Genomic DNA, 26,158 nt, shown 5'->3' on the forward strand with positions numbered 1-26,158 from the left:
TTTGTAGCCAGAATGATTTGAAAACTGCTCCTTTTTTTTTTTTAAATACACTCGTGTTTACTTTTGAAAACTGTCTGAATTCCCCCAAAGGAAATCGCTTCATTAAAATGAGAGCAACAGTAAATCTTAAATAAATATGTCAGTTGGCTTTCCTGCTTAATTAGTAAGTTGCTTAACTTTCCCGGATTAACACTAATAACTTCATTGGTACAGAAGTGTGACCCTTTAAATGTATGTTTCATTCCAGACATTGCTTCCTAATTTTAGAGGTTTCATATTGCAAAAAGTATCCAAATAATCATGGAGGGATAGTCTGTAGTTATAAATATTTGACCAACCTCCAGGGATGGAGTTTCACACCCTGCTCTGAACATCTCTGAAGCCAGCTGTCAAGCTTCTTGCACAGGTGCCAGAATTGTTTCCCTACGATTTGAACAGTCATCGTGGGGAGCATTTATACTTCAGTTCCTGTAAACCTGACTGAACACAGACAAAATGGATCACCATGAAGTTACCTCGGAGGCTGATAAAATCCACCAAAATCGTCTCTCAAATGTCACAGAAGATGAAGAGCAAGATGCTGCATATACAATTGTGACAGTCCTAGATAAAGTGGCTAACATTGTACACAGTGTACAGGAGAGCCAGAAAAGAATAGAAGAGCGACACAGAGAAATGGAGAATGCTATCAAGACCATACAGATTGATATTTTAAAGCTTGCCCAGACTCATGGCAATACAGGCTACACTGTTAACAAGTTGCTTGAGAAAACCTGCAAAGTTAGTTCCCACGTTAAAGAAGTGAGGGCACGTGTGGAAAAGCAGAGTGCTAATGTGCGAAAGGTTGAAGCAAAACAAGAGGAGATGCTGAGAAAAAACAAATTTCGGGTTGTAATATACCAGGTACGCATGCACTTTAATTTATTTTACCTTTGAAGTTTTGCCACAACCTTAATAGTTACTGGGTACTAGTTGTTTAACAAATCAAAAGACAGGTAACACAGTCTTCCCAGTGTAGGAGTTGTGTTATATGTTCTTTAAAATTGATTTCTGCCTCTCGGTGTCTTTCAACACGAACCCACTGATGGCAATTCACAGAGTCTATTATTAGTATTGGTTGGCTTCTCAGCCAGGAGTGTAAGATTAACTGCAGATCAGCAAGGACTATTTGTTGCCTATGTGGAAGGTTATATGAGGCAGGCACTGTAAATCTTGTCATGCTAGTCATGCCTGACAATCATCTGTTATTTTTTCACCATATTAGGTAGAAGTCCAAACAGCAAAACTATTTATGGAGGCTCCAGAATTTAGTCATTCCTTTAATGCTAAATGTAGTGTATTTTATTTGCAAAGTTATCAAGGTTTTTTGTAGCTGTGAAAAGTTTTTTCATGGTCTCAATTCATAGGAACAAATATTCAAAACTAAGTTCAGACCTGCACCCCCTTATCACACAAGCCGTCCTTTTGCGTGTAGTCTCACTGACTGACTGCTTTGGAAATACATGACTGAGGACTACTAACATGAGCAAGGTTTTGCAGGATCAAAAACAAATCATATATTTTTCTGACATTACGATTATTGTATAATGCTACTTGTTCTTGTAAATGAATAAATAGCAATTGTTCTTATTGTCTGAATGCAAGTGGCTTGTCCGTGTGGATCATACAAATACAAAAAAGTTAATCATGCTAGGGGAGTTATAAGGCTAGGCCACTTACTGGAAAATGCTGCAATACTAGGTGTTAAGGACTAGATCCTGTGAAGTTCTAAGCATGCTCCATCAAGCTGTCCTGGAGTGACACAGGAACATGAGTACCAACCTCTGGGCAGACTGCTAGGAAGTGGGGCACAAACCCCAAATTTTGTACTTAGATTTCACCAACCAATTATCCAGCGTAAACTCCTCAGGCTCTCTAACAGCCATAACATGGAGTCTCAGACCATCCCTTTGGGTACTCCAGTCTGTCTTGTCACCCAGATGAGCGGACGTATGGTCCCTGACACCAAGGATCACAGCAATGTTCAGGTTAATCCCAGTCCCAAAGGACCAGTCATTTACCCCAGGTAAAGACAATGCTTGCAGCCAATTGTATAATAAACTATCTAAAGATTTATTATATAGGAAAAGGAAATAAGAGTTCCAATCTTAAATTTAAAAAAACTAATTAAAGCTTTTCTATAATAAACAAGCTCCTTAGGTCCAATGCATATGAAGCACAGGGAATTTTTTGCTTATGCCTAGTGAGCCTTGCACCCCAGAGTCCAAGCAGCATAAAAGATACAGTTCCTCTTTGTTAGGGGTTTTTTATTCCCTTCCCTCCCTGTACTTTGAGATGCAAACTCAGCTGATGGGAAGAATTCACTTGCCAGACTCATCTCCATAGAGGGGAGAGTAAACAACAGACTCTTTTGTCCTCTTAAAGGTTCCATTCTAGTCCGTCTGGTGTTGATGGGCCTTCCTTGTCAGGCAGGACATAACTCCTGTTGGAGACCAGCATTTCACACTGGCTGTCTCCTGCCTGGTGATTTACAGTTACAGAGGCTTACAGTGCAAACACGCAGATATTACCTTGTAATGTGGGATAGGATACAGACATTATAAGTGAGATTAATGCCTGCAGCAGCTCACAAACATTCCATAAAGTCTAAACACATGCTTATCATTCTAATACCTGTGTTAACGGTACTAACACCCAGGTGAGCTAGACTGATTCCAGGTAGGTATTTGTCAGTGTTCAGTGGAGGCATGGGGATCTTGGCCTGAGCTGGCACCTGGTCTGCTAGCATCACATACTCGGCTCCTCTAGAATTCAGTGGGAACTGAAGGTGCTCAGCCCCTTACTAGGACCCTAAAAATTTTGTTTGTGTATATCATTTATCATTACGTAGTCTTTAAAATAGCAATGAACCCATACAAATAGCTTTTTTCGTTCGAGTAGACCCATGTCCGTGATTGGGAATATTCATCTGAGAAAAGTTATTCATGTGCATAAGTGTTTGTAGGCCCTGATTTAGCTTTTAAATTATTTGATTTCTAGTAAGAGGAGGTACTAGTCAAACCTCTGGTTAGCAATGAAAACAGTGCCGGTGGAAACTGATGATGGGGGGAGAAATGTCTAATTCAATACAAAACACGATGTTTATTTTTTCCCACAGACATGTTTGTTGTCATTTATTTTCAAATAGTTCATGAAAAAGTCTGTGGCAATGTCCTACCAGAGATTCACGCAAAACCATAAAAGACAACTGATGCTCTTTTTGCTGTCTCTTCTTATGCTTTTCATACAAAGGAGACTTTGCCGAGAGCCTCTGTGCATCCGATTTTCTTGAACAGAATTAGCATCTCGAATTATCCTCTTCACTCTTCATATTCCCATCCCTGTTTAGATCAGCTACAGCAAGAGTGGATTCCTCTTAGCACGGATAAAAAAGCTACAGTGACACAGCTGAAGCACTTCAGTGTAGAAACTACTTATGCTAACAGGAGGGATTCTTCCATTGGCGTAGGTAATCTACCTCCTTGAGAGGCGGTAGTTAGGTCGAGGGAAGAATTCTGTCTACACAGGAACTTAAATTGGTTTAATTGCACCACTTGGGGTGTGGATTTTTCATACCCCTGACCAATGTAGTTAAATCGGTCTTTTCTAGTGTAGTCTCTCCCCCTCCCCCTGCACACACACACTCTTTAGCTAGTGGAAACTTCTCTTATTCCCGATCTGCTAATCCTTTTGGGATGCAACATTTATCACCTGGCTGGTGGGTGATAACTGTCCCCATTCCAGGAGCGTTAGAACAGAGGAACCTGCTAGGAGTGTATTGAAACTTTACACACTGCACTGGTGCAAGTCACTTTGTACAGCAATGCAGTGCTACTACACCAGGGGATTGGTCCAGTGCAACCACACTGATATAGTGCAACCACCCCCTCGCCCCCCACAAACCACTGCCAAGGCATTAATGGAGTAAAACTTCACTATAAGAGGAGTGACAATCCATTGACATGCACTGAAGGAATTTGGGACTTCCATGCTACTGCACTGTATGCTACATTGCACCGTAACTAAGTTCATGACTGAGTTGGATGTTGGAAGGGAAGACTTGGTCTACAGTGGAATTTTGCCTGAGAGGCATTAGGGATATTGTGAAGGACTGTGTGTAATGAGGGGAACGTGACTTACTTGTTTGGATCAATGAGTTTGTATTTCTGTAATGGCCTCTGTCAATCAGCACAGCAGGGTTCGTTTATAAAATGAACACAGAGAAAATTGCCCCAGTTAATTTTTCTTAGTTAATAGTTTTGATACTATTAATAGATTGATACAATTAATAGAGGCAGAAGCAGATTAGAGGATGCTGGCCTGGAAATGATTGTCCAAGAGCCCTTAATCCCTCACAAAAAAGAGTTGTAAGAGCCCTTATGCTAAATGGAGACCTAATGAGAATCTTTGACCATGGGAGTTAGGGAAATGAGAACAAGGGGTGGTTTACTAGACATTGTTAGAATTAGGGCTGAGAAAATAGCTGGGGGTTCAGTTGGCAATCGGGTTAGCAAACTGCATAGTGTAATTTGGCTCAGGTCAGTTGGAAGTAAAGCCGGTTCTCTTGCTGGCTTCACCTCAAACTTCCAATCAGAATGGAAACCTTCCAAACTCAATTCAAATGGGTTTGAGGCTCAATGTGAATATTTTTCACTGTTCTAGAGATGATTAATTTTTAAGCAGGCCATGTAATGGAGAGAGAGGCAGCCAGGTACCCCTGCCACCCAGACTGTTGTCATGGTTGAAGTCACAGTTTTAGTTCAAATTGGGGTACTGTGTGTCCTGTTGGTACTGCAGTAGTATAGGTTGGAGGGACACACAACAGAAAATGGAGAAGGAAAGGTAAGCAGTAGTCTCAGATAGTTTTGAGGAACAGCCCAGAGAAAGTGATGTTTGTCTGCAGTAAAGTGGTCTTTGGCTATTTTAGTCATTCCAGGTAAATAATTAAAAGATGGAATTAAAGTGTGTGCGTGCATGTTCATGCTTTGTTTTTTTCATTTTGAAGGAATCTGTTCCTTTTTTTTTTAGTTATCTCTTGGAACTCTCTGGTCGAGCTGGGAGTTACCTCAGGTGAAATTTTATTGTAATTTAGAAGTTGTAAGCTTAAAAGAGCCTAGGAACCAGTTAGACAAGGTGCCCGAGGTAATGGCTTTTATTTCAGGAACTAGTTACAAAGTCTAGCAGAAAAGATGTCCTATGAAAGGAATTCTGGATCTCACTCCTGGCTACCGCCTTTCACATTTGAAAATGCTTTGGCAAACAAAGTGGGCATTCCTAAAATGAGTTGGCTTTCATGTTTTTTTGGGTTGGCCTGCCAAACAACTTTGCATCCTTGTACCACACAATAATTGATTCCTCTCCACCATGATCACATCACTACATACAGGGCACGGGCCTGGAATTGTGAAGAGGGTTGGTGAGTTGATTCATTGGGATACACTCCGAACCTACCTGACTCATTTACATGTATAGAAATAAAAATGTAAATGTGACATAGAATCATCAGGTCACCATAAAATTCCTGTTGCAGCTCAGTTGATTGTGTATGGTTGGCTGGACACAGGTCTGGCACCCAGATGACATGATGCTGCTGCTTTTGAGGTGCTCCAAGTACATTCCTTGAAAAATTAAGGTTTTTTTAAAGAGACAATTGTCTAACTAAGCCGATGAATGTGGTTCTAGCTTGGTCCCCAGTCACTGCAGGGTATGGTGTGCATTCTAGTGAATTTTAGCACTTACACTGTGCTTTGCAAACTTTAACTATTTACTCTTCATATTACTTGTGTGGCATAGGTGACAATATAATCCCATTTTACAGATGGGGAAACTAAGAAAGAAAAGTTAATTGCCTTAGCTAAAACCACAGAGAGACTGTGTCAGAGCAGAGCTGTAGCAAAGGAATTGCCTTCAGGGCCATCCTTAGTCCACTAAATCAGGTGGTTGTTCACACTTCTGAGCGGCCCGCACCTGTTGTGGCCAACAGCCAAGTTGGCTCTTCAGTAGCACAGCTAGGTCAGTCAGCTGTGAGTGAGCCCTAGAGTCATCAGTGGCATCTCCGGATACTGCCCCCCACAACTGTGAACTGGCCCGTGGCCCTCCTAAAACACTGGAGGCAGAGAGGGAGACCATGAATAACCTGTGCTCCTTAGGAAAAAGCAGTTACACCCTGTCAATGCTGGAGTGATAAATTTACCCTTTCGGGGATATGTTTACAAGGAAAGAAGCTTGAAATTGAAGGGGGGGTGGGAAAGGATGAGATTAGTCTGATCATTTATATCCCTAAAAGGCGGCTCATGGCTATGAACTTCATGGGCTCTGTTCAGATGGGATTATAAACCTGACTCCATGTATTTTCTGAACCAGTGTAATCAGACTTACCCAGATTTGCTGTTCTTCTGTGATGGTGTGAACTAGGGTGAGTTAATAATCCTCCTAGAGCCAACATAGACTTTCCCTATCCGGGAAAATGAAGCAGTGAAAACAGCTGATCTAAATTTGCATTTGTATGGGACCTGTTTTCAAAGTTTTGCTTGGGTTTGGCCTGGAAGGCACCAGAATATTGTAGTTAGATGATCACCCTCCATTTCCTATGCCACTTCCCCAAATCATGAGACAGCCTAGATAGTGATTTATCCATAGCAATTGTGGCTGATCATTATAAAAGTCTCCTTGGTGCTTATCCTTTTGTGCTCACTCCACACTGGGGAATGGAGTTCTACTTCCCTGTAACTGACCTTGCCTTTCAGGATGAGTAGCTTCTGATTTAACTCTATAAGCCAGTGAAGACTCCTGATGTCATTTTCTTCCATGGGTGTTACAGGACTGAAGTTGCTCAAACCAGCACATTTTCAGAACTGGGGAAAATCTGAGCTCATCAATAGCATGTTACAGACTTTTAGTGGTTAGCAACAGCACCCTGGTGTACTTAATAGATCTGCATCTCTTCCAACTGTATCTAGTCTGCAAGAACCGTACCTTTTGTTATTGTGGGCCAGGACTGAAAGCAAGTTATTAGCAAAGGTCCTGTTTTATCATAGCACCTCCTGTCTGGACCCTGTCTCTGCCCCTTCTCACACATGCAGATGTTCTTTGTATCTACATTTAAAAGAGGCTGTCTAGGAAATTGCATATTTTGAGCTACTAATGACAAATTCACAGGGTTCCCTTTGCTGACACCCACTTAACATGGAACCTCCTAAGGGGTACCTACTGGACTTTCAGGGACTCCTTCAGAGGTACTGATTCACAGGCTTACTTGTTTAGCAAACTTTAAATGTGCCTCAGATGAATACACAGCTTCCTTTTGGGGCTGCAGCTGCCCTTTACATCATTCAGAAGCTGTCCCAAGGAGTGGATGAGATGGGAGATGCTCAGAATGACATTGTACAGTTGTCTAACTTCTTGATCACTGAGTTCTCATTGGATCACTCTAGTCAGTTAATGAGAGAATGGATTTCTAGATGAGATGAGGTGGGTGAGGTAATATCTTCCATTGTACCAACTTTGGTTGGTGTAAGAGAGAGAAGCTTTTGAGGTACACAGAGCTCTTCTTCGGGTCTGGGAAGATGCTCAGTGTCTCAGCTAAATACAAGGTCAAACAGCTGGTTTAGCAGAAGTAGTTACAGAGTAGCAGCTGTGTTAGTCTGTATCCGCAAAAAGAAAAGGAGTACTTGTGGCACCTTAGAGACTAACCAATTTATTTGAGCAGAAGCTTTCGTGAGCTACAGCTCACTTCATCGGATGCCTGCTGTGGAAAATACAGTGGGGAGATTTATATACACAGCGAACATGAAACAGTGGATGTTACCATACACACTGTAACAAGAGAGTGATCACTTAAGGTGAGCTATTACCAGCAGGAGAGCCGGGGAGAGGAGAACCTTTTGTAGAGATAATCAAGGTGGGCCATTTCCAGCAGCTGACAAGAACGTGTGAGGAACAGTAGGGGGGGAAATAAACATGGGGAAATAGTTTTACTTTGTGTAATGACACATCCACCTGTGCGTAACCACTTTTTACAACAGGGATGTTAATGGGTCTCTTCACCTTGAATGGCCCTGTCAAGGTTCCTCCCCCACTCTGAACTCTAGGGTACAGATGTGGGGACCTGCATGAAAAACCTCCTAAGCTTATCTTTACCAGCTTAGGTCAAAACTTCCCCAAGGTACAAAATATTACACCCGTTATCCTTGGAATGGCCGCTACCACCACCAAACTAATACTGGTTACTGGGGAAGAGCTGTTTGGACGCGTCCTTCCCCCCAAAATACTTCCCAAAACCTTGCACCCCACTTCCTGGACAAGGTTTGGTAAAAAGCCTCACCAATTTGTCTAGGTGACTACAGACCCAGACCCTTGGATCTTAAGAACAATGAACAATCCTCCCAACACTTGCACCCCCCCTTTCCTGGGAAATGTTGGATAAAAAGCCTCACCAATTTGCATAGGTGACCACAAACCCAAACCCTTGGATCTGAGAACAATGAAAAAGCATTCAGTGTTTTACAAGAAGACTTTTAATAAAAAATAGAAGTAAATAGAAATAAAGAAATTCCCCCTGTAAAATCAGGATGGTATATATCTTACAGGGTAATTAGATTCAAAAACATAGAGAACCCCTCTAGGCAAAACCTTAAGTTACAAAAAAGATACACAGACAGAAATAGTTATTCTATTCAGCACAATTCTTTTCTCAGCCATTTAAAGAAATCATAATCTAACACATACCTAGCTAGATTACTTACTAAAAGTTCTAAGACTCCATTCCTGTTCTGTCCCCGGCCAAGACGACTACAGACAGACACACAAACCCTTTGTTTCTCTCCCTCCTCCCAGCTTTTGAAAGTATCTTGTCTCCTCATTGGTCATTTTGGTCAGGTGCCAGCGAGGTTACCTTTAGCTTCTTAACCCTTTACAGGTGAGAGGAGCTTTCCCCTGGCCAGGAGGGATTTCAAAGGGGTTTACCCTTCCCTTTATATTTATGACAGGCCCCTTGCAACATGTGCTAACTACCTATGCTAAACGTTCTACCTAGTATTTAGCTGTGACATTCTGAGTAGCTGTCCCAGACCTGAAAAAGAGCTCTGTGTAAGAGGGAAAGCTTGTCTCTCTCACCAGCAGCAGTTGGGCCAATAAAAGATATTACCTACAACAACACTGAGGGCATGTATGTGGTTTGGGTTAAATTGGTGAACCCCTGTCAGAATTTAAGGAACAGGGATTGTAGCTGAAGCTTTATGAAAGTAGAATGAGGGATTTACTGTGCTGGCCAAGCTAAGCACCTTTTCATTATGTAAGAACAATTCCACATGCCAGCTGTAGCATTTTCCCCCAGAATGGCATATTTTTTGGTCTTATGAGCAGAAGAGTTTATTCAGCACGTACTTTATGGGGTGAACTCACATAGGTGCCCTTAAGAAATAATCCTATTTCGCTTCTATTTGAACAGACTTGGCCTGAGGGCAGAGATTTTAATTCCAAATCTGCAAAACTACAGCAAGATCACGTGTGATTTAGTCCCATGCTTGCAGTGAAAGAGTGACACTTTTACAAAATGATGGGATGCTTTGTAATTGGGTAGTCACCAGAGGCTAAGGATTGACAGAAGGGTTAATTGCAAGGGGGCTTTAGCAGTAACATAAATTGTTTGATGCTAAGGACACTTTTTGGTCAATGGACAGGTTGTTATGGTAATTTCTGTTAACCAGCTGGCTACATGGTTAATGGGTGTATTAATAGGCATGAGGGTGATGTGGTGTTTTAGCGATTTACTTTGGGCATTGCTTTGAATAATGTACAGTCAATTTAAAATGTAAATTCCTAGGCTGTGATATTGTTTTGATTTCGTTTCTTGCCTACAAGCTGCAGATTGTTTGCAGGCCTTCCCAGTGAGGGTATTTTTGTTATTCTTCATCACGTATCAAACATTTCTAGGTTGTTTCTTTTACAAATCAGTTGTCAGCCACCACTCAGTCAACAACCCTGGCACTGGACTGCCTATTGCCTGATTTGTGCTCCAGCTTCAGGAGTGTGAGGGGTTTATTTATCCCATTTGCAATTGTTAAACATTTTTCACATGAGTATTCCCCACATCATGTAGGCTCAGGGTGACAGGTCACTGGCACGTTACTTTGCACTGAGCAACACAATAAAATGACATAATTCTGTATTTTTGTCTGTTTTGCCTGTAGTTTTGGTATAAGGATGTTCTGACTTTGAGGAGGTTGAGAGTATTTTGGCTTGTAATGGTTATTATATTTTTCAGAATAGATTCTGGAGCTGAAGGGATGTCACGCTATTTGTTATTTTGTTTTTTCTTTGTTTTTATTTTTATTTTCTGTACTTTTTTATCATTTTTCTAACTTTTTACTTGGGGCTGGGAAATGAGTGGGAGCGTTATGAGTATTGATCATTTTAGTTTTAACGTGCAGTCTGAAAAGTGACTGTAAATAAATGGTTTTCTGGAGTTTCGTGGTATTGGCTCAATTATTTCTGGATCAGATGTTTACAAAGAAACAGATGGTCTTTTTTAACTGCCAGCCCGGCAAACTCAGTCTGGGTGCTGAGAGACAAACCTAGTGCACCTATTTAGAATTTTTTAATTCATTGAAGTCATTTCCATTTCTCCCAGTAAAAAATGACCAATTTTTCATTATTTTTGTGTTATTTAAATTACATTCTTTTATCAAATCATCACTGAAATCATTGTGTGTTTTTCATTTACTAAAAATCCATTCTTCAGTCAACAAAAATTTTCAGTAACTGTTTTGACAACATATTTTTTATAAAAATTTATATTAAAAAGTGGCAAAAAAGGTACAAAAATGAAAATTGTTGAAAAAGTCAATAGTTTTGAACAAAACATTTTGTTTTTTAAAAAATGTCATTTTTCTGTGGAAAACAAACATTTTGCATTCAAAAAAATTTGACCAGCTCTATAAACCAGGCACTTTTCACCTCCTGGAGAAGATTATGGAATTGAACCTCTGGCTAGGTAAGTAGTGTCAGGTAGAGAGTTTTGGGGAATGTTGGTCCAGCTTTTATGGGGAGAGTGGGGTTGTTTAATTTGGATGGCCTCCACCTCAATCTCCTTGGGGACAGGCTGACTCGTTTAGTCAGGAGGGTGTTAAACTAATAGCAAAAGGGGAGGATAAAAAGAGGCAAACTATGAGAATTCAGTGAGCACAAAATCAAGATATTGGAAAAAAAATTAATTAAGGAACAAAAGGCAGGAAACGAAGAAATTCTTGAATTGCCCAGACACCAATTACTAGGAGCCTGAGTAATAAACAAGAGGAATTGGAATTGCTCATGGATGGGCATAAATTCAATGTTGTTTGTATTACTAAAATGTGATAGGATGATTCGCACTCCTGGAATGTTAAAATAAATGTTATAACCTATTTAGGAAGGAATAAGTATGGAAAAGTGGGAGAGGGAATGGCACTCAACAGGTCTCTCTACATTTACAGGGGTGTGTAGCGTACAGACACAGCATGCCCAGCTAGCAATGTAAACAGTGAGGCACTATTTAGGTGAGCAGGGTAGAGACACGCCAGTATTACAGGGTGTGGACCCTACACAGCTCTCTACCTGCCCAAACAGTGTCTCCCATGTCTACCCTGCTAATCTACTGCCTTCCCACTGCCAGAGCCTTTTCCCACCACAGTGAAAGGCTCCAGCCACAGGAAGCTGCCAGAGCCTTTTCCTGCTGCCTCCCCCACCCCTTGCCAAAGCCTTTCACTGCCACCTGAAGATACAGGTACCTGACACATCGCTACAAGGAAAGACAAGGCCTATGTCAAAAATGGCTTTATCTGTTTCCTAGTTACACTGACAACTTGTTGGGTGAACTGCTGGTCCCATTGAAGTCAATGGAAATGTCGTCGTTAATGGGGGGCAGGTTTTTATTCTTTTTGTATTATGGTATGTCTAATAAGCTCAAGGTTTGAATTTAGGCTCAAGCCTAACCCTCCTTCCATCGACACACAAATTGCACTAATCCAGGGCTTGCACCCAGGGTCACAGGACCCCATGGATGTACTGGGTCGAGCAGGGACCCAGGATTCAAGCTCTGTTGCTCTGTAGTGTAGACACAGCCCCTCTGGACTTGTGCTGTGGGTGTTCAGCAAACGTATCCCACAGGCCAGCTTTCCTTGTCCTCAAGTTTGACGGACAGACAAGTTTTCCCACACTGCACTGTCAACAAAAGGCTAGAGCAACCACATTTTGGTAGAGTGCTAGGAAGTCTGGGAAATGGGTGTTTGGACTCAGGCTTGCACAATGCAGTGTAGGCACTGGAGTTCCAGGGTTTAACAATTCCTAACCTAAAGTTACAGATGAACGTAGACGCGCCAGTCCTAGGTTAACAACCCAGGGTCTGCTAACTCAGGTTCTACTAACCCTGGGCTTACACTGCACTGTAGCCAGACCCTTAGTTTCCTCGTATGTAAAATGTGACATATTATTCCAAAGAGCTACTAGAGGGTGGATGGGATGGATTGAAATGGAAAGATGATCTAGACAAGAGACTCATTTCTCTGGGGCTTTTTTGTATAGACTTGAACACCTTATGTCCGTATGAAACAATATCTTAATGTGTTTATAAACCAATGGTAACATTATCACCCCCTTTTATTGGATGCTTGCAAGTTTGTGCAACAATCACCATTTGGGTGGACATTTTCCATGTCTGGTCTCTGCTCACATGTGTATTTTTGTCTGGCAAGATCGAACAAAATGGTTCAGTTGCTTGTGAAAACAAGGGCAGTGGGGGAAAAAATCAGATTGTCTCCTTATTTAAAAAAATAAGGAAAAAGCTTCTTTTTCGAAACAACAACAACAACAAAAAACATTGCAGCCAAAATAGTTGCAGCGGCACAGGAGCTAGCAAACAGAGCTGTAAACAGGGGAGTTTGAGTGGGAGTTTGAAAGGGGAGTTTGTCTTGTGGTGCTTGTGTGGGGTTTTGTTTTGCTGTGGGTGGTGGTGTTTTGGTGTGGTTTGTGTTTCCCAGATTAACAGGATTTAGGTGGGAAGGCTATGACAGATACAGAGGCGGCAGTGGGAGTGACCCATGTAGCAGAAGACACAATGAAGATGACTGGATGTGGAAGCTGTGGTATGTACATGATCCTGGAGGGGGCACCTGGTAAGAGTTTTCTCTGTATGAAATGCCGTCTGATAGAGCTGATGGAGGAAAAGATCCGAGGTTTGGAGATGCAGGTGGAAAGTCTGGTAGAGTTTAGGAAGGAGTTTGAGCAGATTATGGAGCAAGGACATGAGGTATCTGAAGGGAAAAGCTCAGACTTGCAGATGGAAGCAGGACTAGGGAATTCTGAGGGGAGACTGGGGTGAGGAAAGTGGTCAGTGGAAGCATGTGACTAAAAGAACTAGGCAGAGGAAAAGACAGGCTAGTGAAGGAGAAATAGAGCTTAAGAACAGGTTTGCAGAGTTGGAAAATGAAGAAGGGGCTCAGCAGGTAGTCACTGAAGGTGGAGGGGCAAGGAAGAAGAGAAGAGCGGCTAGTCCTATAGGAAAAGGGGAAGAGTTAATGGAGATTACACCAAATATGAGCCCCAGGAGGATACAGGATGGGTTAAAAAGGATTACAAGGGAGAATGGGACTGGAAAGAACTTGCAGCCAGAGGGAACAGAGGATAGACTGGAGAATAGCACCGTCACTAGGAAAAGGCAGGTCTATGTGATTGGGGACTCTTTACTGAGAAGAATAAATAGACCTGTAACTAGAGCTGATCCGGAAAATAGGAGGGTGTGCTGTCTTCCAGGTGCTAAGATACGGGATGTAGACCTGAGGTTGAAAAGGATTCTAAAGGGAGCGGGAAAGAATCCCCTAATTATCCTTCATGTGGGAACAAATGATACGGCTAGATTCTCGCTGGAAAGTATTAAGGGAGACTATGCTAGGCTGGGGAGGACGCTTAAGGAAATTGAGGCTCAGGTGATCTTTAGTGGGATTCTGCCTGTTCCTAGAGAAGGGCAACAAAGGCGTGACAAGATTATGACTATCAACAGATGGCTTAGGCAGTGGTGGTATAAGGAGGGCTTTGGGATGTATGGCTGCTGGGAGGCGTTCATGGATAGAGGACAGTTCTCTCGGGATGGACTTCATCTGAGTAGGGAAGGAAATAGACTTCTAGGATGGAGGCTGGCACAACTGATTAAGAGAGCTTTAAACTAGGAATTTGGGGGAGATGGTTGGGAGATGTCCAGGTAATCTCCACTCCAGAATTTAGCATTGAGTGGAAAGAAAATGAAGTAAGAGTGGATACAGCCATAGGTAGGAGGAAGGGCAGTGTAGATACAAGTCTAATAGGTTATACTGGTAGTAAAATAACCTTGCCTAATAGGGTACAGAATGTGAGTGAGGCCAAACAGCAAAAATTAAGATGTTTGTATACAAATGCGAGGAGCCTAGGTAACAAAATGGAGGAACTAGAGTTACTGGTGCAGGAAGTGAAACCAGATATTATAGGTATAACAGATACCTGGTGGAATAGTAGTCATGACTGGGCTACAGGTATTGAAGGGTATGTGCTGTTTAGGAAAGACAGAAATAAAGGTAAAGGTGGTGGAGTAGCATTGTATATCAATGACGAGATAGAATGTAAAGAAATAAGAAGCGATGAAATGGATATGACTGAGTCCGTCTGGGCAAAAATTAAATTGGGGAAGAAAACTATTAGAGCCTCCCCTGGGATAGTGATTGAGGTGTGCTATAGACCACCAGGATCTAATTTGGATATGGATAGAGCCCTTTTTAATGTTTTTAATAAAGTAAATACTAATGGAAACTGTGTGATCATGGGAGACTTTAACTTCCCAGATACAGACTGGAGGACGAGTGCTAGTAATAATAATAGGGCTCAGATTTTCCTAGATGCAATAGCTGATGGATTCCTTCAGGAAGTAGTTGCTGAACCGACTAGAGGGGATGCCATTTTAGATTTGGTCTTGGTGAGTAATGAGGACCTCATAGAAGAAATGGTTGTAGGGGATAATCTTGGCTCAAGTGATCATGAGCTAATTCAGTTCAAACTGAACAGAAGGATTAATAAAAATAAATCTGCAGCTAGAGTTTTTGATTTTAAAAGGGCTGACTTTCAAAAATTAAGGAAATTAGTTAGGGAAGTGGATTGGACTGAAGAATTTATGGATCTAAAGGTAGAGGAGGCCTGGGATTATTTTAAATCAAAGCTGCAGAAGCTATCGGAAGCCTGCATCCCAAGAAAGGGGAAAAAATTCATAGGCAGGAGTTGTAGACCAAGCTGGATGAGCAAGCATCTTAGAGAGGTAATTAAGAAAAAGCAGAAAGCATATAGGGAGTGGAAGAAGGGAGGGATTAGTAAGGAAAGCTACCTTATTGAGGTCAGAACATGTAGGGATAAAGTGAGACAGGCTAAAAGTCAAGTAGAGTTGGACCTTGCAAAGGGAATCAAAACCAATAGTAAAAGGTTCTATAGTCATATAAATAGGAAGAAAACAAAGAAAGAAGTGGGACCGCTAAAAACTGAGGATGGAGTGGAGGTCAAGGATAATCTAGGCATGGCCCAATATCTAAACAAATACTTTGCCTCAGTCTTTAATAAGACTAAAGAGGATCTTAGGGATAATGGTAGCGTGACAAATGGGAATGAGGATATGGAGGTAGGCATTACCATATTTGAGGTAGAAGCGAAACTCAAACAGCTTAATGGGTCTAAATCGGGGGACCCAGATAATCTTCATCCAAGAATATTAAAAGAATTGGCACAAGAAATTGCAAGCCCATTAGCAAGAATTTTTAATGAATCTGTAAACTCAGGGGTTGTACTGTATGATTGGAGAATTGCTAACATAGTTCCTATTTTTAGGAAAGGGAAAAAAAGTGATCCGAGTAATTATAGGCCTGTTAGTTTGACATCTGTAGTATGCAAGGTCTTGGAAAAAATTTTGAAGGAGAAGGTAGTTAAGGACATTGAAGTCAATGGTAAATGGGACAAAATACAACATGGTTTTACAAAAGGCAGATTGTGCCAAACCAACCTGATCTCCTTTTTTGAGAAAGTAACAGATTTTTTAGACAAAGGAAACGCAGTGGATCTAATTTACCTAGATTTTAGTAAGGCATTTGATACCGTGCCACATGGGGAATTATTAGTTAAATTGGATAAGATGGGCATCAATAGGAAAATCGAAAGGTGGATAGGGAATTGGTTAAAGGGGAGACTACAACGGGTCCTACTGAAAGGTGAACTGTCAAGCTGGAGGGAGGTTACCAGTGGAGTTCCTCAAGGATCAGTTTTGGGACCAATCTTATTTAATTTTTTTATTACTGACCTGGGCACAAAAAGTGGGAGTGTGCTGATAAAGTTTGCGGATGATATAAAGCTGGGAGGTATTGTTAATTTAGAGAAGGACAGGGATACCCTACAGGAGGATCTGGATGACCTTGTAAACTGGAGTAATAGTAATAGGATGAAATTTAATAGTGAGAAGTGTAAGGTCATGCATTTAGGGATTAATAACAAGAATTTTAGTTATAAGCTAGGGACGCATCAATTAGAAGTAATGGAGGAGGAAAAGGACCTTGGAGTATTGGTTGATCATAGGATGACTATGAGCCACCAATGTGATATGGCTGTGAAAAAAGCTAAAGTGGTCTTGGGATGCAACAGGAGAGGTATTTCCAGTAGGGATAAGGAGGTTTTAGTACCGTTATACAAGGCACTGGTGAGACCTCACCTGGAATACTGTGTGCAGTTCTGGTCTCCCATGTTTAAGAAGGATGAATTCAAACTGGAACAGGTACAGAGAAGGACTACTAGGATGATCCGCGGAATGGAAAACTTGTCTTATGAAAGGACACTTAGGGAGCTTGGCTTGTTTAGCCTAACTAAAAGAAGGTTGAGGGGAGATATGATTGCTCTCTATAAATATATCAGAGATATAAATACCGGAGAGGGAGAGGAATTATTTAAACTCAGTACCAATATGGACACAAGAACAAATGGATATAAACTGGCCACTAGGAAATTTAGATTAGAAATTAGACGAAGGTTTCTAACCATCAGAGGAGTGAAGTTTTGGAATAGCCTTCTAAGGGAAGCAGTAGGGGCAAAAGATCTATCTGACTTTAAGATTAAACTCGATAAGTTTATGGAGGAGATGGTATGATGGGATAACATGATTCTGGCAATTAATTGATCTTTAACTGTTCATGGTAAATAGGCCCAATGGCCTGTGATGGGTTATTAGATGGGGTAAGATCTGAGTTACCCAGGAAAGAATTTTCTGTAGTATCTGGCTGATGAATCTTGCCCATATGCTCAGGGTTTAGCTGATCGCCATATTTGGGGTCGGGAAGGAATTTTCCTTCAGGGCTGATTGGAAGGCCCTGGAGGTTTTTCGCCTTCCTCTGTAGCATGGGGCACGGGTCACTTGCTGGAGGATTCTCTGCTCCTTGAAGTCTTTAAACTATGATTTGAGGACTTCAATAGCACAGATATAGGTGTGAGGTTTTTTTCTTTTGTAGGAGTGGTGGGTGAAATTCTGTGGCCTGCGTTGTGCAGGAGGTCAGACTAGATGATCATAATGGTCCCTTCTGACCTAAATATCTATGAATCTATGAATCTATGAGTTGCAGCTTTTGAATCTCAATGGCACGTGGACAGGCTCAACTGAGGAGCACTGTCCAGCCTTGTGTTGGGGGATATTTGTTGTTGTCCTGGGTCTGACCCTTTCCTATTGGAAAGTCGCTCAACCTCTCTGCCCTGTGATGAGGTTACTCTTGTGTACTCAACTCTCAAAAGTGCTTTGAGATAAATAGTGTTTTTTCATTACGCTACAGCTCTGCTTTATCAGTGGAATAACCGGCTTACTCAACGGGGAGTATTATGGCCTCAGTGGATTATGTACTGGGGCTGAGCAAAGACACTTTAGTTCCAGTCCTGAAGTTGACACTTTGTTGTGTAAACTTATCCTCCAGGTTTCCCCAGGTGTAAAAAGAAAATATTGAGACCTGCCTCACAGGAGCACCGGGGAGGCAGTGGGGAAAGGCTGCAGATGAATTAAGACGTATTTGTACATTTTGAAAAGGGTCTATAGCGCTTTATTCCATATAAAAACAAACAAGCCCCCCTTCCTTTAAAAGAGCTTTGTTTGCAAAAACGAAGCATTCAGAATTTAAGAGTTGGCTGAGCAGCTCTCGAGACCATTGATGTTGGTATTTAATGAAACTTGGAACACTGGCGAAGTTCCAGAGGACTGGAGGAAAACTAAAGTCACGCCAATATTTCAAGAATAAAGGGGATGACTCAGGTAATTAATTATAAGCCTGTTAGCATGACATTGATCCTAGGTAAAATAATGGAACGGCTGATACGGGATTCAGTCAATAAAGACATAAGGTATTGTACCATAATTCATGTAAATCAATGTGGTTTTTATGAGAAATAGGTTTTTGTCAAACTTTATATCCTCAGATGGGACTACACATTCAGTTGATGAGATGTCTGCATGTGAACTAGCACTGCCTGGCACTCTGATTAAAAAAATACTTGCACTATACAAAATCCCTGTAGCATACATTGCATTGACTAGAAAATGGCTAATAGCTAATCTGAAAATGTAATTGTTAATGGGAAAGGATCATCAAGTAGGGGATGTCGTGAGTGGGGTCCTGCAGGAATCTTGGCCAAATGCTTTTTAGTATTTTCCTCAATGAACATATAAAATAATTGATAAAGTTTTCAGATTGCCCAAAGATTGGTGGACTGGTAAATAACAAGGACAAGTCATTGTACAGAATGATCTTGAGCATTCGGTAAGCTGGGTGCAAACATAAATGTATTTTAATTCAGACAAATGCAAAGACGTATATTTAAAAGCAAAGAGGACAGTAGAAGGAACTATATCTTCGAAAGCAATGACTCTGAAAAGAATTTAGCGACCATGATGGATAACCAGCTGAACATGAATGCCCACTGCGAAGCTGAGACCAAAGACAATTGGTGATCCTTAGCTCTATAAACAGAGGACTATCAAGGAGCAGTAATGACGCGGTAATTACCTCAACATACAGCCCTGCTGAGACCATTACTGCAACACTGTGTCGCAATCTGGTGGCCACACTACAAAAGCTGCTGAAAAATTGGAGAGGGTTTAGCCAAGAATGATCGGGGGTCTGGAAAACCTGCCTTACAGTGCGATACTTAAGGAGTTCAGTCTATTTAGGTTATTGAAGACAAAGTTAAAAATCGACTTATAGAAGTCTGGAATTTCCCACCTTAAAAAATAAAGGGGGAAACAAAGAAAATCCACTACTTGATAGGCAGCACGAGCGTGCTCTGGAACCCCCACTATGTACAGTCAGTGAGGCAGGAGCCTTTGCCTCATTCCATGCATCCCTTTCTATAGCATATGGCAGAAGATAGGACTCATTAGGACCCCTGCTTCTTTTCCTGTGCACCTTCACTAAGAGAAAAGGGCAGCACTGGCTAGAAGCGTCCTAAGTTGCATACACAGGCACGGACCCAAGAGGACACTGGCAGACCATTAACAGATTTCATTACAAAGTCCCTGATGCATGCACACAAAGTACAGCTTTGATAACTTTGATTTAAATTGAAAATAAGCACGAAGGTATCCACAGTGGCAACGGAGCTGTCAGGTTCTGCCAGAGGGAATGGCTTTGTGTTATAAACCTCAGGTTTGAAATATTTTACTCTCTGTGGGGACACCTATTCGAATGTAAGTAGTAATGGCGCAGACCTTTATCCTCAAACTAGCTACAGCGAGTTTCATATGGTTTGCTTTGTGCTGTTCAGACCAGAGCTTAAAAACGGAAGCTCTGCTGTACCTGGCTGGTAGCAAGCTGGGGAGGCACACGGTCAGAGTAAAGTACTCAAAAGCAGGACAAACCCAAGTTGAGTTTTATGCATGCAGTCTTAATGCCACTGGTGTACGCAGGCAGACCTAGAAGTGTTCAATGATGTGACAGTACACTATTTCACAAGTAGCGCAAATATCGAGTAGTGTAAATACAATTCACAAAAAAACCCCAATCTGTGTAGCATCTCTTACTAAGGCACAAGACTCTGTCACTACTCAGAGACTATAAACGCTATTCATGCAAGGCTTGAGCTAGCAAGGTGCTGAGCACTCTGGCTCCTTTCCAGCCCAACTCTTACTCACAGGCTTAACTTCAATGGTCGTTCCCATTGACTTGCACCAGCATTCTATAACTCAAATAACTCCTATCTCAGTGGCTAGCCAGCTGGCTAGGATAGGTAAGATGAGGTGAGTACATGAATTTACATTTAGGTGGGAAGGACCCACCTTCCCTTTGTAATTTGATCTGGCTATCTTGCAAGCCATCACCTTGTGCTCCTGCTGGAAGAAGGGGGAAAGCAGGCAGGCATCTTACTCCTTTTCCCCTCGTAGGGCTGCTGCCACATCCTTGCCCAGGAGACATACTTGCCCAGTTTAGGGCGTGAGCCTGCACCAATGAAATCAATGGAACATTGCCTTTGACTTCAGGGGGAACAGGAGCAAGGTTTTAGCTATCTTTCCCCACATCAGCGTCCCCCCTAGTGCTCAGACCGACTCTCCTCAGATGTTCTAACTCTGGGAGACAGAAGCTTTCATCTTCCCTAGTAAACAAAAATGACTTTTGACAGTGTAATGCTAAAACCCATTGGTGGTTCAGAGTGGGCAGGTCCCTACCAGGCTGAAGTATAGCACTGATTTTTATTTTGAAAAACCTTCACACTGTTGACCAGTTCCAGTAAGACAGTGCATTTCTGTAGCACCTCCCATTTAAGGATTGCAGCATGATGTACAAACGTGAATGAATTTGGCCTTTGTATACCTGCTTTCTCCAGGAGAGAGGCAGAAACTGAGAACAGAGAAATTAAATTATTTGGCAAAGGTCACACAAGGAGTCGGTTGAAAAATATTGCCCAGAACTCCTGGGTGCAAGTCCCGTGCCCTAGACACAAAACATTTATCCGATAATTTACAGTTCATAGTTCTTAATTCTAATACGTGTGAATGTTACAGCCAGCCCTTTAAACCAGTGAACAGTAAATCTAAATACAACTGGGGAGAGGGAGAAACAAAGCCTCTCTCTCGGTCTGTGTGATGCTTTTGCCGGGGACAGAACAGGAATGGAGTCTTAGAACTTAGTAATCTAGCTAGATATGCGTTAGATTCTGATTTCTTTAAATAGCTGAGAAAAATAAGCTGTGCTGAATGGAATGGATATTCCTGTTTTTGTGTCTTTTTGTAACTTAAGGTTTTGCCTAGAGGAATTCTCTATGTTTTGAATCTAATTACCCTGTAAGGTATTTACCATCCTGATTTTACAGAGGTGATTCTTTTTACTTTTCTTCTATTAAAATTCTTCTTTTAAGAAACTGAATATTTTTTCATGGTTCTTAAGATCCAAGGGTTTGGGTCTGTGGTCACCTATGAAAATTGGTGAGTATTTTTATCAAGCCTTCCCCAGGAAAGGGGGGTAACGTTTGGGAGGATTTTGGGGGGGAAAGACGTTTCCAAACGGACTCTTTCCTAATAATAATACCGGTTAGACGTTTGATGGTGGCAGTGGACGTCCAAGGGAAAAAGGTAAAATAGTTTGTACCTTGGGGAAGTTTTAACCTAAGCTGGTAAAAGTAAGCTTAGGAGGTTTTCATGCAGGTCCCCACATCTGTACCCTAGAGTTCAGAATGGGGAAGGAACCCCCCCCTCCCCCACTGTTCCTCAGACGTTCTTGTCAACTGCTGGAAATGGCCCACCTTGATTATCACTACAAACCCCCCCCACTCCACTCCCCCGGCTCTCCTGCTGGTAATAGCTCACCTTAAGTGATCACTCTGGTTACAGTGTGTATGGTAACACCCATTGTTTCATGTTCTCTATGTATATAAATCTCCCCACTGTATTTTCCGCTGAATGCATCCGATGAAGTGAGCTGTGGCTCACGAAAGTTTCTGCTCAAATAAATTTGTTAGTCTCTAAGGTGCCACAAGTACTCCTTTTCTTTTTGTGAATACAGACTAACACGGCTGCTACTCTGAAAACTGAAGAGATGGCATTCAGTAGGGAACACAATCCTGCTGGAGTCTTCTATTCACTTGAGGATGACAGTTAGCCCAAATGTTGTCTAAAGAACCTAATCTCTCATTTTCTTCTTCTAGGAGAGACTCTTAAATCTCACCCTACTATACTCATCCCTGTATGGACTAAAGTTTCAGAATAGTTAGTAAGGAAATATTGTTGTCAACGTTTCAGCTAAAGGAGTGGTCTATAATTAAGAGTTTAATTATAGAAAAGCTGCTCTACGTAAACACTATCCCTCATTTTATGAAAAGAAGCTATAACACAGCTAGGTAATAAAGTTAATTTTCACACATTAATGAAGATTATTAACAAAGAATTCTAGTTCTTGCTCATTCTGGTTTTGATATATGGAGTTAAATAAAATTCTGCTGCTCTCACAGCAAAATAATTTCCCCTTAATTTTGGTAAGCATTAACAGCCATTTTATGTTTTAAAGAAGCCGGAATAAGATGACCAAACCATAAATAGCCTTTATTTGCTGAGTGGCTTAATATATTTTTATTCTATATTACTGATAGTTAATACATTGTAAAGTAAAATTAAACATGCTTTGCTACTAATCAGTCATTTTGAAAATTACAGCTGTTTTTCTGGCCAGAAATCAGTTCAGTCTGCAGTGCACCATACAGGAATTCATCAGCACAAGATACATTTGAGAAACTAACTGGCACTTGGTGGACTCTCTCATTCAAACTTCTTTGGTAGTTAGAAAAGATTATTAAGCTATGGACCAAATTCTGACAAGCTCCAGGAATCAGGTGTGACACTCCCACAAATGGGAAACAATACATTATGCAAAAGCAATATTAATATGCCATGTATTCTGCCTGAGGCTGTGTGAGGAGCTGCTCCTCGTGGGAGTATGAACAATCTTTGTGCAGCGTAGTTTGTGTGCACAAGGAGGAGATTGCTGGGGTAAGAAAGGGATGTCAGTTTCCATCTCATAGCTGCTACTGCTTTTGCGTTTTCTGCTATAGTACCGGCCAGAACTTGACTCTTGTCGGGCAGATCCAGAATCTCCACGGGAATCATTACATTGAGCTAATGGTTCTTGGCTCCGCTCCTGTGTGACTATGATTTACAGGTTGGGTCTACTCTTTTTAGACATATCCCTTTATTCACCCTAAACTTTTTGCACATAAATTACCATTAAAATGATGCCCGGTAATTTACCGCCCAAAAAGAGCTTTCAGAAAAAACTTGCATTTTTCTGGCTGTTAAAATCTCTCTTTCTCTAGGTATCTACAGCACCCCTATCACCAGGCTAGCTGAGATGCTCACCTCCTCCACAAGCATTGCCTCCCTCTGTGTCACTTCTTTTCAAAATGCAGCTACCATCCTCACCAGCACCCTGTGAAAGAGGGTTGGGTGCATTTGAAGCTGAACTCACTGACAGGGATTAGTGGATAGAGGGCAGCTAAACAAAGCCAAAGGTTTAAAGTAAATGTATTTTATCATTTGGTTTCACTGCTTAGTATGTGGTTAGAATGGCACTTATCTAGAACATGTGTTTAATATTCAGTACAAATTAGCAATACTTGTGACATGGCAGGCAGTGGATACCAAGGTGATGAATGCACCATTCAATAACCTCCCATTGAAGCTCTACTATAGAGACCCACAGATATTTGCTGATTGTTCAGCTAATGCATTAACATGGGCTAATACACTTTTACTGTTGAAAATGCCAGAAATACGTGCATGGCATTGTTTAGTATTACAAAGAGTTGCTTGCCTCTACTACTGCCACCTGGAGCTTTGCTTTTGTTGCTGAACTGATAGGGGAGGAGTAAAATGTGGCACTGAAAAGTGACTATGTAAAACTGGCTTCCCATTCAGCAGATCAACTCCTGGTGTGTACTGAGCCTTACCCGCTCGCATCAGTGACATCTTACTCCTATGAACCCAACACTGCCAAGGGTGTGTTATCACTGCAGAGCTCACCCTGGCTCTTACCGGGTTTTAGCCCAACCCATCGCCATCCACACACACAAACCTTTTACGTGGGTTTGGAGGGGTTTTAAACCTGGGCTAGCGTCCCTACTTGGGAATGGATTAAAGCCCAGACTCCACTTCAACTTGGGCTGGAACCTGCCCCCTTTGCAGTGAGGACAGAGGCTATGCTCCCAGTCACACATGGGCATCTACATAAGCTTTTTAGTGTGGCCACCTGCGGTCAGGCTAGGCTGACCTAGGTGCTCAGACCTGTGTACCAATCAGCTGGACTAGCTGCAGTGAAGACATACCCTAGGAGGGTCTGAGCTGGATTCTGTTCATCAACAGATTTCTCTACTAAGTTCCAGTTAATTACAACTGTGCAAACCTAATGAAAGTTAGGAGGGGTTACAGGTAATACTGAGGAGTTCATCTGGAGTCAGTGAGGCTGTATATAGGTGAAGGCCAGCTTGCCCTGCATGATGCTCACTACTGGTGATGTATGAGAAGGGAAGAACCCAGCTTGACTCTCCAACCTCAGAATAGCAGGGCTGGTAGCTATAAAAACATCCTTTCTAATTGCAAACTAAGCACATTTGAGCTACAGACAGTCCATGGAGGCACACTAAAGTGGGACACAATGATGCTAGTTTTACATTGTTAATCCCTTTGCAGAGTAGAACCAGCCTTTAAAGCAATCTCCCTAACAGGCATGGGATTGAACAGAGGCTGCAAAATCAGAGCTTTTCCAGACTCCTTTATCCTCAGGAGATCATGCAAGTTCTCAGGAGAGATCCCACCTCCCTGTGCCACATGATTATAGCTCAGTTGTTGATACTTACAAATAAGAAGCCCCAAAAATGACATGCTTAAATGCTCTGCTCCCTTAAAACACTAGCGGAAAGATGTCTTTATGTTTTCATTCACAGGAGGAAACAGAATGCCCTTCTTCGCTGTCTGTTATCAAAGACAGGACAAAAGGTGAAAACCTGGAGGACCAATTCTTTCCACCTGATGACCTCTCTTCTGATGAAGAATATTATATAGACGAAAGCAGAGCATCCCGATTTAAAAAATCAGGCATCAGACGCATAGATAATATCAAAAAGGCATTTTCAAGGGAAAATATCCAGAAGACCAGACAAAATTTTGGCAAGAAGGTGAACAGGCTTCGAACTAGAATTGTGACACCGGAGAGGCGAGAGAGAATGAGGCAGTCAGGAGAGAGGCTGAAACAATCTGGGATAAGGCTCAAGAAAACTATTTCAAAAGCAGCTCCAAGAACGGAGACATTCAAGCTCAATAAGAAAGATAAAGAGCGAACAGTAGCTGAAGGGCAAGAAGGAATCCAGGAAGCTGGTGCGCATGCAGTTTCAGCAAGTGGGGCAGAAGAACCGGTTACAGAAGAGATTTCCTACACAGAAGTGATCACTAAAGTGAAGAAAGACAAAGGCAGTGGAACAAAAGGCACGTCCCAGCCAGCAGAGAAAGTTGTGCTCACCCCTGAAAAAATCGTTCTTAACCAGGAGGCAGCAGAAGAAGGAGGTGATAACGTGCTTCTGTTGGACCTCAAGCAACCAGCATAAGTGATGGAGTAGTATATACTGTGCTATTGTACAAGAGAAAACATAGTATCTGTTTATCTGGGCAGCTTGAGAGGTGTGTGTAACTTTTTATTGTTCTATATTGGTGCTGTTCTAGTGTTTATGTGTGTAGCAGACAATGTGTTTGTTGCCTTTTTATTACTATGCAAAGTCACATAAACAGAATGAAGGGTCTCATCTCTCTTGACGTGTACATATAACTTCAATTAATGCGAATGGGAGTTACAATTGCATATCACAAGGAGATGGAAACTCCTTGTATATTTAAATCAAAACTATGAGGCACTTAATAGCCTTGTTGCTATCTTTAGTTGTATGCACAGTGGCATTCAAAGAACATCTCCGTTTATCTCATGCCAACATCAAAAAGCAAACAAGCAACTGAGATATATGTCAGGTTTCAGAGTAGCGGCCGTGTTAGTCTGTATTGGCAAAAAGAAAAGGAGTACCTGTGGCACCT

The 26,158-nt window shown here is 41.7% G+C and overlaps 1 protein-coding gene across 1 annotated transcript; it reads left to right on the top strand.

Annotated features, from left to right (window-relative positions):
* The first annotated feature begins 263 nt into the window (after window positions 1-263).
* Window positions 264-26,158, top strand: CAVIN4 (caveolae associated protein 4). The gene is made up of 2 exons (XM_084619319.1): window positions 264-903; window positions 25,024-26,158. The coding sequence occupies exons 1-2, from the start codon at window positions 496-498 to the stop codon at window positions 25,678-25,680; spliced, it is 1,065 nt and encodes a 354-aa protein (XP_084475445.1). The 5' UTR covers window positions 264-495; the 3' UTR covers window positions 25,681-26,158.

This window comes from Lepidochelys olivacea (genome assembly GCF_965140295.1).
Source record: "Lepidochelys olivacea isolate rLepOli2 genome assembly, chromosome: 2".
Classification (NCBI taxonomy): domain Eukaryota; kingdom Metazoa; phylum Chordata; order Testudines; family Cheloniidae; genus Lepidochelys; species Lepidochelys olivacea.

What these genes read in the sequence shown, in the direction of transcription:
- CAVIN4 (XM_084619319.1), top strand. Translation starts at nt 496, where the DNA reads ATGGATCACCATGAAGTTACCTCGGAGGCTGATAAAATCCACCAAAAT. An exon ending in TTCGGGTTGTAATATACCAG is followed by an intron (nt 904 to 25,023) that starts GTACGCATGCAC and finishes TTTCATTCACAG; the next exon opens with GAGGAAACAGAATGCCCTTC.